Source organism: Typopeltis vanoorti, chromosome 6 (genome assembly GCF_054136105.1).
Source record: "Typopeltis vanoorti isolate ZY-2024b chromosome 6, IOZ_Tvanoo_1.0, whole genome shotgun sequence".
Taxonomy (NCBI): domain Eukaryota; kingdom Metazoa; phylum Arthropoda; class Arachnida; order Uropygi; family Thelyphonidae; genus Typopeltis; species Typopeltis vanoorti.
In genome coordinates, this window is record NC_143554.1 from 37,929,256 (window position 1) to 37,947,613 (window position 18,358).

At 34.7% G+C, this 18,358-nt stretch overlaps 1 protein-coding gene across 3 annotated transcripts in view; it reads left to right on the forward strand.

Moving 5' to 3' along the window:
• The window catches only part of LOC150105388 (uncharacterized), a 188,972-nt gene that overhangs the window by 110,572 nt on the left and 60,042 nt on the right, over positions 1-18,358 (forward strand). For all 3 annotated transcript variants that reach the window (XM_090394125.1, XM_090394124.1, XM_090394123.1), the window contains exon 7: positions 12,124-12,291. In XM_090394125.1, coding sequence (XP_090250251.1) covers positions 12,124-12,291 — 168 coding nt within the window. The remainder of the gene's footprint in view (positions 1-12,123; positions 12,292-18,358) is intronic.

Consider the following 18,358-nt stretch of genomic DNA (forward strand, 5'->3'; position numbering starts at 1 on the left):
TGTTCATAAAGTAAACTGAATGAACAAAGCAAGTGATCACAGGAAAAATGCTGATTTTTAAGGAACAAGTTGTTTAATTATTTGAGATATGGGCGAGACATTATGCCAGGAACATGCTTAGAGGGCAGGATTGAGGTAGAGGTTAATTTATGGCTTTACTGCATAACATGCAATGCTCTCCATCTTTCTACATTGGCAAATTTCCATGTTGCTAACCTTAAGTCAGTTGCTACCACATTCTTTGCTGGTGTTTAACCACAGTGACTTTGCTACCTGTTATTAATTGACTTGGTCAGTTTCACAAAGCAAACACAGTATATTCATGTAGGTTATATTTTAAGATTTACAATAAAAATGGAAGATTATTATTATTACATAACACCTCCAGGGAGTCCAAAGACTCATCGAGGGAGGGCATCTACTCTACAACTCTTTGTCTTCACTAACCGCAACTACCTTCATCATCTACACCGACGCCATCTACTGCCGACCACCACCACTAGTATCACAAACACCCATGGCGGGATTTGAACCCACAGCCTTTTGGGTGGAGAGCGGATACGCTAACCAGGCCGGCAATGAATCGGCCTCCATTTCTTGACTGCTTAATCACTAAGTTTCCTGATGGAATTATTAAAACTGATGCACAGTGCCCATATTTGCATCTTATGCATAACCTCAAAGTATTGTTTATTATTTCATTTTGAATATTTTCAGTTTTTCTTTGATTTCATTAAAAAAAAAAAAACACTACAGGTATTCATCACATTTCTCTTGTATAAAAGCAACTATAAGCAGTATAGTTGCTTTTATAAGAATGTAACTGCATTTTTTTTTTTTTTTTTTTTTTTTTTTTTTTTTTTTTTTTAAGGAAGTTGGCTGCATATTTTATGTGTACAAAAGACCAATGTGTCATTCTTGATTCTTACTTATAGTCTACAAAATTCCATAGTCTTGAAACTATAAAACTACTTCGGACACTCTGGCAAATCTTCAGGAAGTGACCTGCCCCTCAAAAAAAAAAAAAAAAAAAAAAAAAAAAAAAAAAAAAAAAAACCATACTATGTGCTGGAATCATAAACTTATCCATTGCTGTTCATCCAGTATGAACCTGCCTTCAGAGAAGCATGTGAAGCTCAAACCAAACTAACTTATAGAAAATAATTTTTGTGGGAAATTATAGAAATCAATTATATAAATAAATTTAATTTACATAATTGATCCATATAAGCTATTTTCTCTGAAGGTGATGTTTGGCATAGTTTTAACATCAGTCCCACACATGGTTGGTTATATTACATTTACAACTGAAGAACAGGCTATGACCAGTGTATTATGTCTTTTTATTAGTGTGTGTTCTTATAGCCAGTTTGTCTGTTTTGAAAAGTGAAAAACCAGTTGCATTGCTGCACATGAGAAGTTGTGAAACCTGTAGCGCATCAATGCCATGTGTAGACAAGTAGTCAAGAAGGAAGAAAGAACCTGTCATGGTTTGAGAACTCAAGTCCATACGGAAAAATGTATGGGGGAAACTTCTGAGGTACAGAGATTGAAGATATGAAAGAGATGTTAGGTTCTATGTATGGAATATTTAATCAGTCACTTTGTTAAAATACTTTGTTTCCTGTGTGACGCTTTTTTTTTTTTTTTTTTTTTTTTTTTTTTTTGTCAAGATACACAAAGTTAGAAAGCAGCCTCTTATTCTGAATGTTTCACTTCTTTTTTTGTCTGATAGTTTTTTTATTTTTTATTGATACCACTTGGGTTGGATGTTGGAAATGAGTGAAATGTAATCTTGTTGAGCATAAAAACAAACTTTTTTTATACAATCTTTTCATAAGAAACCTTTTTTGTGTGTGTGAAAAACTATTTTCCAGTGAACTCTGCTTGGGGGTAATAGCAAGTTGTGCAAGCCTAGATCATTTCATAATTTGTTCCTTGTGATGAAGCTATAGATCTTCTGGCCAAAATAGGATATGTTACTGAGCTAATGCTGTGTTCCAATGTCAAGATGTGCTCAAATTCACAAGGAGAGAAGATTCGATATCTTCATGCTAGTTCAGGGCATATAAGCATGTAGGAGATTTGAAAAAGAGACTAATTATTTAGTTTTGAGCAGAATGAAATTGAATATCATAATTTGTGGATCCTGTTGACTTATTCGGACATGTCATTAAAATAGTGGGTAATCTTGTGTGAGTAGATTTTTTGTGTGGTGAGTGGGGGATTTGCATGATTTGTTTACTTCTGAGAATTGGTGTTACCCGAACAAAGAAGACAAAGAGGCGAGACTGTTCTAAATAACAAATGCAACATGTTATTCAGGCAGTAATGAGTAAGGAAAGGAAGAATTGGTTATCAACACTTTAATCTAAGGAATCTTGAATTGCAGGCCACATCAAACAGTGATGTGGGCAAACATCAAAATGGAAAATTAGACAATGACACTTATTTGTACCTGCCAGAAGTTCTACTAAGGAAGAAATGGAGGGATTTTAGAAGCTGGAGTTCTGAAGCATGATAGGAAGTCATCATCATCAAATTCCTACCATGTACCCTCAAGAGGTGTACAGGATATGATAGTACTACATGAAAAAATTACATCATTACTAACTTCCTATCTACAATTTTCCTCAAATCAGTCTGTTACTTGTCAAGACTCCAACATTATCAGATCTTATATTTCTATCGTCTAAAGCACTTTGTACCGTATTAATCCACCTATATCTTGGTCTTCCTCTGGGTCGTTTTGCTGCCAACCTGGCAGAGAACACTTGTTTTGCTAATCTTTCCCATTCTATTTAAGTGACCATACCACCTGAGATTAGCTCTGTTAACGCATTCCTGGATACTGATAATGTCTAGTTCTTTCCTAATATCCTCGTTTTTAATATGAATTGATGCCATCTGTTCACACTTCTAATCTTTCTCAGGACTCTCATATCTGCGGTCTCTAGTCTTTGGTCAAGTGTTTTACTTCTGACCCAGCTCTCAGATCCATAAGTTAAAACTGTTTTGAACACTGTCTTGTATACAGTTAATTTAGTGTTCAGACTAATTTCTCTTTTATTCCATATGAATTTATTCAATTGACTTCCCACCATACCAGCTTTGCTGATTCTGTTGTCTATTTCTATATTTAATTTACCATCTTCAGTAAAAATCATGCCTAAGTAGCAGAAATGTTTTACTTGTTCCACAGGTTTCCATTCACAACACCATTGACATTTTCAATGATTCTGCCTATTTTCATTGTCTGTCTTTTTATTGCTGACCTTCATACCATATCTATTACAACAGTTATTCAATTTAGTCAGAGAATCTTGCAGACTTGTAGCGGATTTATTTAGAAGTATAACATCATCCGCATAAAGTAAAGAGCTGACATTAACATCTCCAATTTTGATATCATGTTTAATACCACTTTCCTTCATAATATGATCCATATAGATAATGAATAACAGAAGGGATAATGTACATTCTCGTCTCACACCAGATTTAACATTAAACCATCTTCCTGCACTTCCTTCAGTTCTAACTGCTGACTTACAACTCAAATAAAGACTAAGTATTGCTTGATATAATGCCCCATTGACGCCATATAACTGTAGCGTATTGAATAGCTTCTCTCTTTACACCTTGTCATATGCCCTTTTCCAAATCGATAAAACTTAAATACAGATCTTTTGTTATATTCCCATGCTTTCTCGACTATTTGTCGTAAAGTGAAGATCTGATCCTGACAGCCTCTATTTGGCCTGAATCCAGCTTTTCTTCTACAATTCTTCTCAATCATTTCTCAAGTATACTTGCATAGATCTTGCCAGGAACACTCAGTAGGGAAATACCTCTATAATTCTCACATTCAGTTTTATTTCCCTTTTTATATATGGTACTATGAGAGCTCTACTCCAATCATTGGAATTCGTCCCTCTGTCCAGGCTTTCTGAACTATGCAGTGCAGCCACTGTAAGACTTTTATATCACCATACTTCAGCATTTCTGGTCGAATATCCTGCTGCCTTTCCACATTTTAAGCCTTTGATGGCTTTTTCTACTTCAAGTATGGATATGTATTCCTGACTACATGCTTGGTCAGTGTTTTTTACCACTGTGCTGTCATCACTGCTTGTTTCATTTAGCAGTTTTTCAAAGTAATTACTCCTTGCTTCAAGGATATCTTTTTCTTCCGTTTTCATGTCACCTTTATCATCTCTAACTCCTTTTACAGCACTCTTTCCTCCATTCCTAAGCTTCTTCAACAACTTCCAGAATATTTTGCCACCTTCTTGATATTTATTTTCTATATTCTTGCCAAAGTCCTCCCATGACTTTTGTTTAGCTATTTTTACAGTGTTTAGCATTCTTGCATTTGTCTCTGTATTCTCTTAGAGCACAAGCTAACTTATTTGCTAGGAACTTTTGATATGCTTTCTTCTTTTCCTTCACTGCTTCTTTAACTTCCTATGTCCACCATGGAGTTCTGATTTTTCTATCCTTGCAGACAACCTCACCACATGCCTCTCTGGCTGAATCAATCAGGGTTTTCTTCAAGGCTTGCCACTGAATCTCCAAGGTTTGGTTCCTGTTCTCAAACTCTTTCATTTTTTCTTCAATAATCTTTCTGTATTTTAGTCTACAGTCCACATCTGAGAGCTGCTCAACTTTTATTCGCTTTAAAACTTTCTTACATGTTATTCTTTTCAATACAAAATTCAATTTTACCCTGCTCAAGATTAAATAGTAATCGCTTCTAATTTCAAATCCTTTGTACACTCTGGTGTCCTGCACCAGGGAGAAAACATCACTATCAACAATAACATTGTCAATGAGACTTTTCTTATTCCTTGCCTCTTCTCTCCATGTGAATTTGTGGAAATTTTTATGTTGGAACATGGTGTTAGTAATAACCAGTCCATGTCCTGAGCAGAAATCCAACAGATATTTGCCATTATTATTAGCTTTGCTCTTTTCTCCAAATTTTCCCAAAATATTTTTGTATGTCTCACATTCATTTCCTATTCTGCTATTTAGATCCCCAACAAGGACCAACTTTTCCTTTTTCATTGTGTCAGTTGCTTTTTTTTCTAACGCCTCAAAAAATTCATCCACATCTAACCTTCTGTGGGACCATAGGCACAAATAAGTCTCATTGTCCAGTTCCCAATTCTCATATTTGCACACATTACTCTACTTGAGACTGACTGCCATTCAAGAAGATTAGCCTCGTATTTTGTGTTGAATACTATGGCTACTCCTTCTTTTCCTTGATTGTCATTGCCTGAAAATAACATTTTGTGCTTATTGCTCAGAAAGATCTTACCAGTTTTTGTCTTTTTTGTTTCAGTCACCCCTGTTATGTTGATCTGGTACTTATGTAATTCCTCAGTTAGCTCCATTTCTTTGCCTTTCAGGCTTCTTATGTTGACAGATTTGTTCCAGTAGCTGACTTTTCGCTGTTCGCTCTGGTTCCCTGGCAAAAACAACGGGGGCCTTGTTTAACCGAGCGATGCCCCAGCAGGCATGAAATTTTGTCATGTTGTACCATCATTTTTTATTTTGGTTTAACCAATAAGAATACAATTTGGTCGGCTAAATCCCAGCTAATTGCCAGCCCATCCTTGTTCGTTCAGTATCAAAGTAGATACCCAACAGGGTGCACCACGAGAAGGTGAGGATTGGACATTAGGTCAGAAGCCCTGGCCTGTTCTCCGTATTCCTTTAAAGGCTGTGTGGAGGTCTCCTCTAAGTTATACAGCTTTGACCCTTAAGCACCCCTAGAAACGTTTTGGAAAATTTGGAGAAAAAGCTAATAATGGTATGTACCTGCTGGACTTCTGTTTCCAACATGGACTATTCTTTAATACCATGCTCCAGTGTAACAATGTTTGTGCACAAGTTCATGTGGAGAGAAGAATAGAAAAGTCTCATTGACTGTTGATAAGGGGTCATGGTAGTTGAGGACAAGAGTATATCGTTGACTTGAAATAAGTAATCGCCATTTAGTTTGAAGTGGGATGAAAGTAAACATCGTATTGAAAAGAAAAACATGTATGAAAGTTCTGTTAAAAACAATGAGTCGAGCCACTTTCAGAGTTGCATATTCGATACAGTTCAGCTATTATTGAAAACAAGAACCAAACTGGATATTCAGTTGCAGATTCTGAAGAAAACATTCATTCATCCAGAGGCATCTGAAGCTTTTTGCAGGAACAGAACAATCAGAACTCCAAAAGCAAGTTACAGGCAGTCATGGGAAGAAGAAAGCACATCAGACATTCTTAGCAAGTCAGCATGTGCTAAAAGAAAATGGAGAAAGGTGTAAGAAAGAAGCACTGAGTAAAAGTAGCTAAACAGAAGTCATGGAAGATAAATATGAGGAAGGCGACAGTTTTCTTGAGGTTATTGAAAAACTTAGAAATGGAGTACTGTAAAAGGAATCCGGAATGTTATTTATTATCCTACAAATCGGGAGCCACATGGAACGTATTTCAAAATATTTCAGTGCTTATGTAGTTTCAAAGATGCTCTTTAGTTGGAAAAGACTGGGATTTAAATCTTGTCTTGGACATGAACCTTTATCTGAACTTTTCAGTTGAAAGTGAGTAGGCTTTGCCTCATATAGAGGCAGTATGGTTTTTCTCACTCTTGGAAACTTGGATTTCCAGGACAAACAGGCAAACTAGAGTAAAACGCTGAATAGCCATAATGTGCAATATAGATACAATTAACTTCCATTTATCATAACATTAATTAGGTTCAAAAGCCAAGTTACTTGGCTATGATGAGCCATTCAGCCTAATGCAGACAGGGAATGGGGAAATTGAAGATAAAGATAATTCTAGATGTCTAGAGTAATTTCTTTTGAAATTACTCTAGACATCTAGAATTATCTTTCTATTTTTTTTTATTATACCACTATTTCTATTCTCTATATTATACCACTATTCTCTCACTTGCATTTCAAAGAAAGGCAAGTGAGAGAATAGTGGTAGAAGATATTAAAAGAATGCAGTCTGGAGACTATCAGTACCTGAGGCATAAATCAATAACCTGAAATATGGAAAGACTGCTAGAAAAGATATTAGACCAGAAATGTGCAAATGGGTAAGTTTTACAGCAGCTGCACTGTATATTTCAGAATACCTGGTCATATGATTTGAGTAGAGTTCATAGTACCTATCAATAAAAAGGAAAATAAAGCCATGTTAGAACTAGAGAAATTTCTCTACTACATCTTCCTATTAAGATTAGGCATGCATACTTCAGACAAGGCCTGGGAAAATTGTGCAAGAGAAACTTAGAGAGGACCAAACTGTGTTCAAGCCAGATAGTTATGATCATATTTTCACTTATATTATGGGAATAAAACAAGGATTTACTTGTTTTATAGATCTGGAAAAGGCATAGAACAAGGTGCCAAGAGCAAAGCTGTTCAGAACCTTCAATTATGATGTAAATGGAACATATCACACGATACAATCTTCTTTGGGTTATAAGTCAGCAGTTGGAGTTACAGGGATTGTTTTGTTGTAAAATCAGGTGGGCACATGGTCTTAAACGTATTCATCGTCCGTATAGATTACATAATGAAGGGAAATGGGATTCAGTTGGATATTAGAATTGGAGATGGAAATCATTTTGTGCTGATGTTATTCTCTTAATAAAGTCTGCAAAATTCCTAAATTAGCTCAAGTAAGTGCTCTAACAAATTTAGTATTGAAAATAAGACAATAAAAATAGGCAGGAACATTGAAAATATCCACTAAAAATAAATTTAAATGTTAAGAAACCTTAATGTTTAAATGATAAAACAAATAAAGGGATAGAATTAATTTGAAGAGACATCAACTCAACTAGTACATGTGATATAACAATTGATCATCGTATAGCAAAGGCACAATCTAAGAAATTAAAAGGCCACATGATACACAAATCACTAAAGGGCACAGAACAAGAGGAAAGGCAAAAGGCGACAATAAAACAATATAAGACAAACAAAAAAAAAATGAGATATAGCACAAGAATTGTCATAATTTACATTTATGAATCTTTTTAAAATTGCTTCTCTACATTAAAATTTTTATTAATTTTGATGTTTAACTTGGCACTTATCACATCTCCAATTTGAAATTGATATTTATGTTAAAGAAAAAATGGAAAATATTTGAAATTAATTGTACTTACCAGATATCTGATACTATCCAGATTTCTTTATTTTAATTCACAATTTAAGTGTATGGTAATAATTGTTGTTGGCCGTAATGACATTCATTCTCCTTTTGAAATGATAATGTTGCTGTCATTTACTGACTTCTTGTTAGCTGCTTAGTTGAACAAGTGCGCATGCTCACTGAAGAGATTGACAACAGACAGAGAGAGAGAGAGAGAAAGCATTAATAACTAGTTAATGAGAAAAAAAGAGGGCAAAATTTGGAATGAAGATCAGGGAATTTTCTTTTAGGAAGTTTTTGTGAAATTTGACAGTTGGAATGTATTACCAGGAGATTCTGAAAAGGAACTTAATCAGGTGAATCCTTTGACTAGCAAATCGATACTGTAAACAAGTGAATAGTAGGAGCGAGAAAGTAAATAATTCATTGATATCGATGAATGAATTATTTTTGTGAGAAAGTAAAGGATTAAACTAAATTTATTATTATGTCAACTGGCATTGATGTGCAAGTGCTTCTATAATTAAATTTCTCGGGTAATTTAATTATAAAGAGCATTATCACAAATTCTTAACCAGAGAAAATAGTTTCTTTTACTATTTAATAGGCAAAAATGTATCAAATGCGAGGATGAATGGAACAAGATACATATATGCTAAATAAGGAACTAATGCATAGTCCCATGGAAGTTAAGCAAAAACAGTTTTATACATTGAGAAAAGGTCTGATACAGAACTCTAATGAACATTGATTTCTTTTGTAAGAATCTTGTGTTTAAAATATTATAAAAAAAAAAAAAAAAAAACCAAGGTGCTGAGTCTAGTTGAGAAATATGTAAAACAAACCATTAATAGAATTGTCAGTAAGTAATTCTCTAGATGATAATCTTAAAAGCTTAAGATTAAGATTAAAATCTTAAAAGCTTATTTAGGCCTTGGATTCAAATAGCTTATAGTTATTAATTTATATTTACCTTTTATGTAGTGTAATTTTTATTAAACAAAATATAATAAATATATATATATATATATATATATATATATATATATATATATATATATATATATATATATTTGATCTTGATTCAGTCATTTCCTGGAGTCTTAAAAGAATTAAATTAGATATCATTGCACCAATTGGATATGAACTCTTGTAAATTTTCTTCATGCCTGGTATATATGATGTATGTTCACACTTTTCAGTATGTACAAACAAAACAATCTAGAGGAAGGCTAAGATCTAGGTGGATTGATGCAATTAGACCAAAATATACAATCTGACAATATTGGGGTACTACTGACAATTTCAAATGAAAGTTATGCTGAAAGTGATCCAAGGTAGAAGCCATATGTGAATAGTTCTATCTCTTTTTATTGATTATTAGAAAGCTCTTGATTGTGTGGATCATAACAGACTGTGGATTTTAATGAGATCAATGGTGGCAATACCTGAACATGTAATTCTCTTGATAAGAGAGCTGTATGATGATCAAAAAGCTTCAGTAAAAACAGTCTTTGGAAAAATAGTGTTTGAGTGGAAAGGGGGGGGGGGGGAGTTGTGTACTCTTGCCCTACTTTTTAATATTTATAGTGAATATGTTATGAAAATGGCTGATTTAGAAAAAGATATGCTGATGATACAACTCTCATAGCAGAAACTAGGGGAGATCTGGAGCAGTTGATTCTATTGTTAAAACGGAAAGTAACAAAACCGGGCTTAATTTAAACATCAGCAAAACAAAAGTGATGGTTTCTTTTGTTTTGCAATTGCAGTGAATTTATAAGAGGAAGATAAAATAGAAATCATTTAAAGTTATGATTTACTGGGTCTAGAAATGATGGTAAACATGAAGATGAAATTAAAAGAAGGATAGCCATGGGAAAAACGATGTTAAACCTGACAAAAATTATGGAAGACAGAGGTGTGAGTAAGGCCGTGAAAATTAGAATAGTCAAAGTAATGGTATTTCCAGTAGTTATATATGGATGTGAAAGCTGGATTATTAAGAAGAAAGATGGAAAGCGATTTGATTCATTTGAATTATGGGTGCTGAGGACACTATTAAGAATCCCATGGACTGCATAAATGACCAGTAAGAAAGTTTTAGAGAATATAGATAGAATGCTCCTTGGAGGCGATGATCACTAAACAGAAGTTGATGTACTTTGATCATATTATGCGAGCTGATGAATCATTGGTAAAGGCAGTTATGTTGAGGAAGATTGAGAGAATGAGAAGTACAGGAAGACCATAAAAGAGTTGGATGGACAACATGAAAACTTACCAACTAGAACTTACAATTACTGAAAGGAAGGCCAAGTGGGATGGACAGCCATTGTTTACAGTTCATCAAGAGTCACAAATGACTGGATGGCACACAACTGACAATTAAGATTGGAATCAAAGTTGATAGTTAGTACTGCATGAAAAATTTACATTATTTACTATCATGGTATCATGTACACGTTGAGGTTATATCAAGAATTTGATTGATGGTCAGTTGTAAAGAAAAATGGTTGAAATTTGAAAGCATTTGATAACAATAGAAATGCAGTTATTTTACCTTGTTGCACTTTTAATTTTCATATAAAAATGCATACAGTATGTGACTTGGTAAATAATGATTTTTTGCTTTCTAGTCCTTGAGTTTTCAAATTTATTTCTTTTAGATAAGTCAGCAAACAGATCTCATTGACTTAGATCATGTACATTTTATATAAATGTATTGAAAGTCAAATATTGCTGCATTGCTCTAATGAATCTCTTGTAAAAGGTATCAATTCAAAGGATCCAAATGCTTTAGAATCCTTTGCCAAGCCTTTGTAGCTCAGCTAAAATCAACAATGGCTTTGGTTCAGAAGGAACCTATTTTCTGAACAGCTGGAGTTGTAGTTTTTGGGAAAAACAGTATGTAGAAGGCCATTCGAAAGAACAGAGTAGATAAATGCAATGAAGAGGAGAATGTGAAGCTTCTTTTGCAAATAATTTTTTTTTTTCCATCTAAATTTCATCCACAACAACATGTAAACTTCTTGTATTTTTAGTACTATGGTCATGAATGGGCAGAAGTAGGTAATTCTAGTTCATCTGCTTTAGAAACTGAACATTGTAGTACCTCCAGTTAGCAGGGTGATCTTGCATGAGTGAACAAATATATTCACTCATATATTTGTGTAACAAATATATGAGTGAATAATACTTAAAAAGATCAATGGCGCAATGGAATTCAAATCAAGATTCTAGATATGCCATCTATTGATTGAAATCAGTAGAGATCTGATCAGTAACCTTAGCCAGTGTGGATGTTGACTATTAGCTGCTTGTATTTTTACAGGTTTTAAGGAATGCTGGTAGTCTGTTTGGCAAAAACATTTAATATTCATCCAAAAAAATAAACCCACAGAAATAATTAGGAAAATTTCTCTTTGTCACTGTGAGATATTTCTTGGAAGAACATTCATAAGTTCTTCCAAGAACTTGATATTATTTATGGAAATTAGCATATACTATATTAGAAAAATTTCAGCAAAGTCAAATGACCATCATTAGGAAACCATCACAAATTGATATGCATGCAGACAATGTATGAGTAAATGTGACCAAAGCAGATCGACAAAGGTAAGTGTTAAGTCCTATATAGTGATCCCTAATGGGCTAAGATTGGTGTTCTTCTTGGCTTTTGGGCTGAAGTTCTATGGGCAAGAGTTTCTGAGATTGGAGGCAATTTCATACAATCAAATTTGTTGAGATTTGGGTAGTTCCTTAAGGCTGATGTAGCTTTCATGAAAAGCGTTTCATATTTAAATTTTCTCCTGTTGAATAAAGAATAAGAAAATAGAATCGTGTGAAATACGAAAAAAAAAAAATTCTTTTTGTGCATTATAATCTGTCCTTAGTGCAATGATAATTTAAATAAGCACATTGCATAGTATCTTCAAATTTGTGTTAGGGTGGATTGCAGGAACAAAATGATGATGATGGAAGGAGTGGCCAGCGAGGAACTGGTCAGCGCCGTCCTCCTCGGCGCTTCTACCGGCGCTACTTCCGTCGTAGACCACGCCGTCCTCGCAGTGATACAGAAGGAAGTCAGAGTGGTTTGGATGCAGATCTTCCAAAGGTAAGAAGTTTTAATGTATGAAACTTCATCATCTGTAATCAAAAGGATTAAATTCATTCATCAATTTTTATAATTTACATAATAAAATCAAAACTGCATGTAAATAAGAATGCTAATGTTCTCTGTGAATTAATGAGACTTTCATTCATTTTCCTAACTTTAATTTTAAATATTCATTTCACATACAAAAAAGTTTAAAAAAAAAAAAAACCTACAGAGTTATCTTTGCATTAGCCCCCCCCCCCCCCCATTTATATATTTGGCTTGTTAATGAAGTACCACATGATATCAACGTCGTGTCTGGCTACTATAAATGGGTACACCTATCCTCTGTACATAATCAGCAAACATTTGCTAGTAATGGAGAAACGTGGTGGCATAAGCTAAGTTGACTGCAGGCATATGATAGTTGAGGGCAGGTGCCAGTATTTTGAAACAGCTGCACTTGTTGGTTGCTCCCATACTACTGTATCAAGGTTGCACTGGATTAACCATGTACAGATATCCAGCAAAAGGGCTCACGTTGGTCAGCCATGCCTGGTTGATCCTAGATGTGAACATTGGGTGTCATGACTGTTGCATGTCATTGCTGTAACTCATCAGTACAACAGCGGGGCAGTTCACCTCATTTCCCACATGCATCAAGCACTATATCTTACCTTGCTTGGGTTCCACAGTTGGAGACCAACAAGGTTACCCATGATGACCAGCCAGGCATCATGAACAAGGCCTAATATGGTCCAAGGAATGTCAGCAATGGACTCTTGACAAATGAAAGAGTATTCTAGAGTAATTAGTCCCATTTCTTGCTGTACCATGCTGATGGCTAGGTTCATATTTGATGTAAACAGCATAAAGCCCTATTCCCTGGTTGCACAGTAGGAGTTCAACATTCCAGTGGAGATGATGTTATGGTCTGAGAGCTTTTGCCTGGCATGCCCTAGATCCACTGGTTATCATCCCACAAACACTGAATGGTGAACATTATAGCAACCTGTTAGCCGACTATCTCCATCCATATCTGCAGGAAATCTACCCTGACCACAGTGCCATATTTCAATAGGACAACGCACTGTCATTGGGCTTGTACAACTATTGAGTGGTTGGAGGAACATGACAATAAATTTGCCACAAAATTGCTTGGCTCCCAAACTCCCCCTGACTGTAACCCAATTGAACATGTGTGGGATATGTTAAATGGGGTGTGAGAACTGCTGATTCTCTTCCTCCACAGAATGAGCATGAACTGACTGAGTTGCTGCAGCAGGCATGGGTCGAGTTATGTATGAAGGATGTTCGACATCTTGTGGAATCTGCTCCTGGGCTTCTGCGAGCTGTGATTGCACAGAGAGGTGGACGAATGGTGATTGTTCTTAATGCAAAGCTAACTTGATGTATATCACATCAGTGCTATCTGTGACAAGTAGTTAAGTATAAAGAAGACTTGTTCCTGTGTTGCTAGCTTGAACAACTGAAAATAGTTTGAGAGAAACTGTTCCTGAGAACACAGAATGGGGGAAAAAAGGAAAAAAAAAAAAAGATAAGTTTGAAGCTCGACTCTGTATGGATGTTGACCAACAGTTCCTGTTTTTATCGATTTAAAGAAAGAGGTATAATAGTGGTCATTTCGACAGTATATAGTACCTATGAAAATATATAGGAAAGAAACTGAAACAGGACTTCAGAGGGCAATCATATGTTAACAAAATTGTCTTTCTTAATAGCAGTGTCATTTTAAATATATTTTAGCACTGTCGTCAAACATGGTGAGTATTCTTGGTTGAATACCAGGTAAAATATGTAATTTATATAGTGTTAAGGTTGATACTTGTGAAATCTTGCTGAATAATCGGGACAAGACCTCTAAATGTAGCCTATAAGGAATGGCAAATTGAGCAGATGTCTAACCCACTGTGCAATACTGAACACATGAAGAACCTCTTTACTAGCTAGAATTTCACCTGATTTAAACTAGTTAAAATTCGGTGTGTGTGTGTGTGTGTGTGTGTGTGTGTGTGTTAGAAACCAAAGTGAACAGTGAAAACTACTCACCTAGCTACTTGAAATATTTTCATCAGAAATGAAAATAAGCATCAACACGGAAGCCTTAGTGTAAAGAAGTGTAACTAGTTGAAGAGTTATATCATGTGAAGAATTCAGTCTAGATATTGCTAGATAACTAAGGTGTTGATATTTTGGTGATGCTTATCAGTAAAAGGAAGGAATCACATGAATATTCAATGCTAAATGTGAAGATAAATTCTTGAATAGCAAGCTATTTGAAGTAGCGTGATATGGGCAGGTTTCAAAATGGGATGGACATTGGATAATTAAACTTATTTGTGCTATGGTCTTACAGAAGGTTCTAATAACGGAGAAGTAAAATTTTGCTTCAGAGAAGCAGCTGGTTCTTGTAGGTAATCTAAACAGTAAAGTAGGAAATGAATTCCAGCCATATGAAAATGTTTTGAGAGAACTTGAAGTAAAAGCAAAGCTAATAAAGTACTTGCTGGATTTCTGTTAAAGATGTGGACTAGTCATCACTGTCACCATTTTTCAGTATAAACATGCATAAATGACACAAATGCATTGCTTCTATATAATCCTCTGCTTCCAAGAAACCTTGGCCTCCTCTTTTGCTAAAGATGTCACTTTTATCTATATAGTTATCAACTCTGTACAGATCTCAAATCTGTCCTGCCTTGGAATACTGCCTTCACATTCTGGGGTAGTGCACCAAAAACTTTTCTAAAAATTCTTGATACTGTCCGGAAGGGAGTGGTTTTGCCAATCTGACCCCTCTCCAGCCACTCGCTCACAAATGTTGTATCCATATATCTCTTCTGCAGATATTTCTCTGGATGTTGTTCAGCAGAACTGGCATTCATCATGGCTTTTTCTCCCATTTCTCTTAAACCTATAATAACATGAGCGACAGCTGCCCAACATCCTTTTACAGTAGAATTGTTTACTCTGCAAACCGATACTTCTGTTCCATGGAGCAGCTTTTCCCACAAAGTACTCAGACTACTACCATCTCCAGCTCCTCAACAAAAATATTTGCTAAATTCAAGGGGGAGAGGTTTTCATTTTCATTTTATTTTTTTATATCTAGGTTTGCAATAGGGTAAATGGGAGGTTTCAAATTTCTCAACATTAAATTGTTACTTAGTGTTCAGCTGGATAAAAATTGAATTGCTTCAAAAAGAAAATATATACCAAAGGGAAATATCTTCTTTTTCCATTTATTTTATATCCATATAGTATTTTGGTAGTCTGCTGTTGTCCATTCAATTTAGATGTTCTAACCCATTTTTGTTTTTATTTACTTATATAGTAATTAATTGGTTTTATATTCATTTCCCATCACAAAATGAGACCATTTGGTCCTATTTTATGGTCCCATATTTCCAGCTGTTTCAGAGAAATTTCATTTCTGCTGTTTGAATCCGTTTTTCATTCTTCTTTTTTAATTAATTAGAAGAAACACACGTATAAACCACAGTGAAAATTATTTAATTGTAAATATTTCATCCTAAGTATCTTAGGACATCATCAGTACAGTGTTTAAACAAAAATTAGGAATAACATACAGTTAGGGCGCATGATTACAATGGAATCTCATGAAAACATGCATAACGTGCTAAAGTAGTACAAAAAAAAAAAAAAAAAAATTAATTATTTAACACATTTTGTATAAACGTTCATGTTTAAATATAGATCTATGTAAAAGTTTAGCCTTTTCCCAGTGGATCCTATGGTTTGGATTTTCAATTCCGTGTTGAGAGAGGCCAGATTTCTGCGGTTTAAGAAGACGAATGTGGTCTTGATGTTCCGAGATGCGTTTCTGAACAGACCTACCTGTCTGTCCAAAGTAAGATAATTTGCATGAGCAAATAAACACCAGGTAACATCAAGGGTGAGAATTTGTCCTTGGGAGAAGGTAATAAGTTGTAAATTTGGTTGATAGGTTTGTAAGTAGTGGCAAAATTGTATTTCTTCATAATTTTAGAAAGACGTTCTGAGATGCCTTTAACGTAAGGTATGGGAATCCTATGGACTTCTTCCTGTCTGGTTTGATGTATGCAGAAGTGACTGATGATTTTTTTTGAGTTGTTTTGGGATTATATCCATTTAGGATGGCTGTATTTTTGATAACTTCTAATTCCTGGTTTAAAGATTCTTCAGAGGAGCAGAATTTGTGTGCTCTGGAAACTAGTGATTTAATAATGCCAGATTTCTGAGATGGATGATGAGCAGAAGAATTGTGAATGTAGCGACCTGAGAATGTAGGCTTGCGAAAGACGGAAGTGGACATGGAACCGTCTTTTCTTTTGATGTGTAAATCCAAAAAAGAGATACTGTGGAGATTCTTTTTCTAATGTAAAGTTGATGTGATGATGAAGAAGGTTAATTTTATCTAGAAAGTTGTAATTCAGGTTCGGGATGATTCCATACTGCAAATACGTCATCGACATATCTTAGCCAAATTTTTGGTTTGGGTTCAAAAGTGAATATTTTTTCCTCAAGGTGTTCTAGAAGTTATCAAAAATACAGCCATCCTAAATGGATATAATCCCAAAACAACTCAAAAAATCATCAGTCACTTCTGCATACATCAAACCAGACAGGAAGAAGTGCATAAGATTCCCATACCTTAGGTTAAAGGCTTCTCAGAACGTCTTTCTAAAATTATGAAGAAATACAATTTTGCCACTACTTACAAACCTATCAACCAAATTTACAACTTATTACCTTCTCCTAAGGACAAATTCTCACCCTTGATGTTACCTGGTGTTTATGAGATTCCATGCTCATGCAAATTATCTTACTTTGGACAGACAGGTAGGTCTGTTCAGAAACGCATCTCGGAACATCAAGACCACATTCGTCTTCTTAAACCGCAGAAATCTGGCCTCTCTCAACACGGAATTGAAAATCCAAACCATAGGATCCATTGGGAAAAGGCTAAACTTTTACATAGATCTATATTTAAACATGAACGTTTATACAAAGAAAGTTCTGAAGCCCTACTACACAGACCAAACCTAAACAACGTTCTTACTATTCCTAAAGTATGGGAAATTATCATACAAAACTGTGTTAAATAATTAATTTTTTTTTTTTTTTTTTGTACTACTTTAGCACGTTATGCATGTTTTCATGAGATTCTATTGTAATCATGCGCCCTAACTGTATGTTATTCCTAATTTTTGTTTAAATTCTGTACTGATGATGTCCTAAGATACTTAGGATGAAATATTTACAATTAAATAATTTTCACTGTGGTTTATACGTGTGTTTCTTCTAATTATGAACGCACCACAGGTTTCGTTATTTAAAAAATTCTTCTTTTGTATGATTCATGTTTCAATTCCATATAATATAGGTGGTTTATACAGGATATTATACAGTCTGACGTGTGTGTTTTTGTACCACGGATTGGCTTAAATATATTATTTATCATGCCATTTGCATTAGCAAAATTTAATATCTGCATCTTTTTCATCTTTATATGATGCATCACATCCAGATATTTGAAAGTATTTACTTTCTAATATTTTATTATATATATCACTGTTTTACTTCTTACTGGGTTTCTTCTTTGAAAGTCATTATTTTTGTCTTTACTTTAGATATTCTCAATATTGTTCTGAAATTTCATTTAATGATTTTGCTGTTCATTGTAAATCATCTTATGATGTAGCTAATACAATTTGATCATCTGCAAATAATAGTGTATCTGTCTTTATTTGTGGGTTTAGTTGGATACCAAATGGGTTATGCTGTTTCCAGATTGTTTTAATTTCTATTTACACACATGCACACTGCTTAGAAAGAAGTCACCTGTGCATTGCACTTTGCCCATGAATTGGAGGAATATGATGTTCCCAAGTTAGTGCATCTGTGTCTGGGTGAAATTGCTTGAAAGAGGGTGTTGTGATAGGATGCTGTGTTGCAGGCTTATCTGTTCAGAAAATTTTTGACAAATTGGGCCATCCCAGGTCAACAATCAGTGATGCCATACTGAAATGGAAGTACAGGGAGTCAATTTCAAGTGCTACCT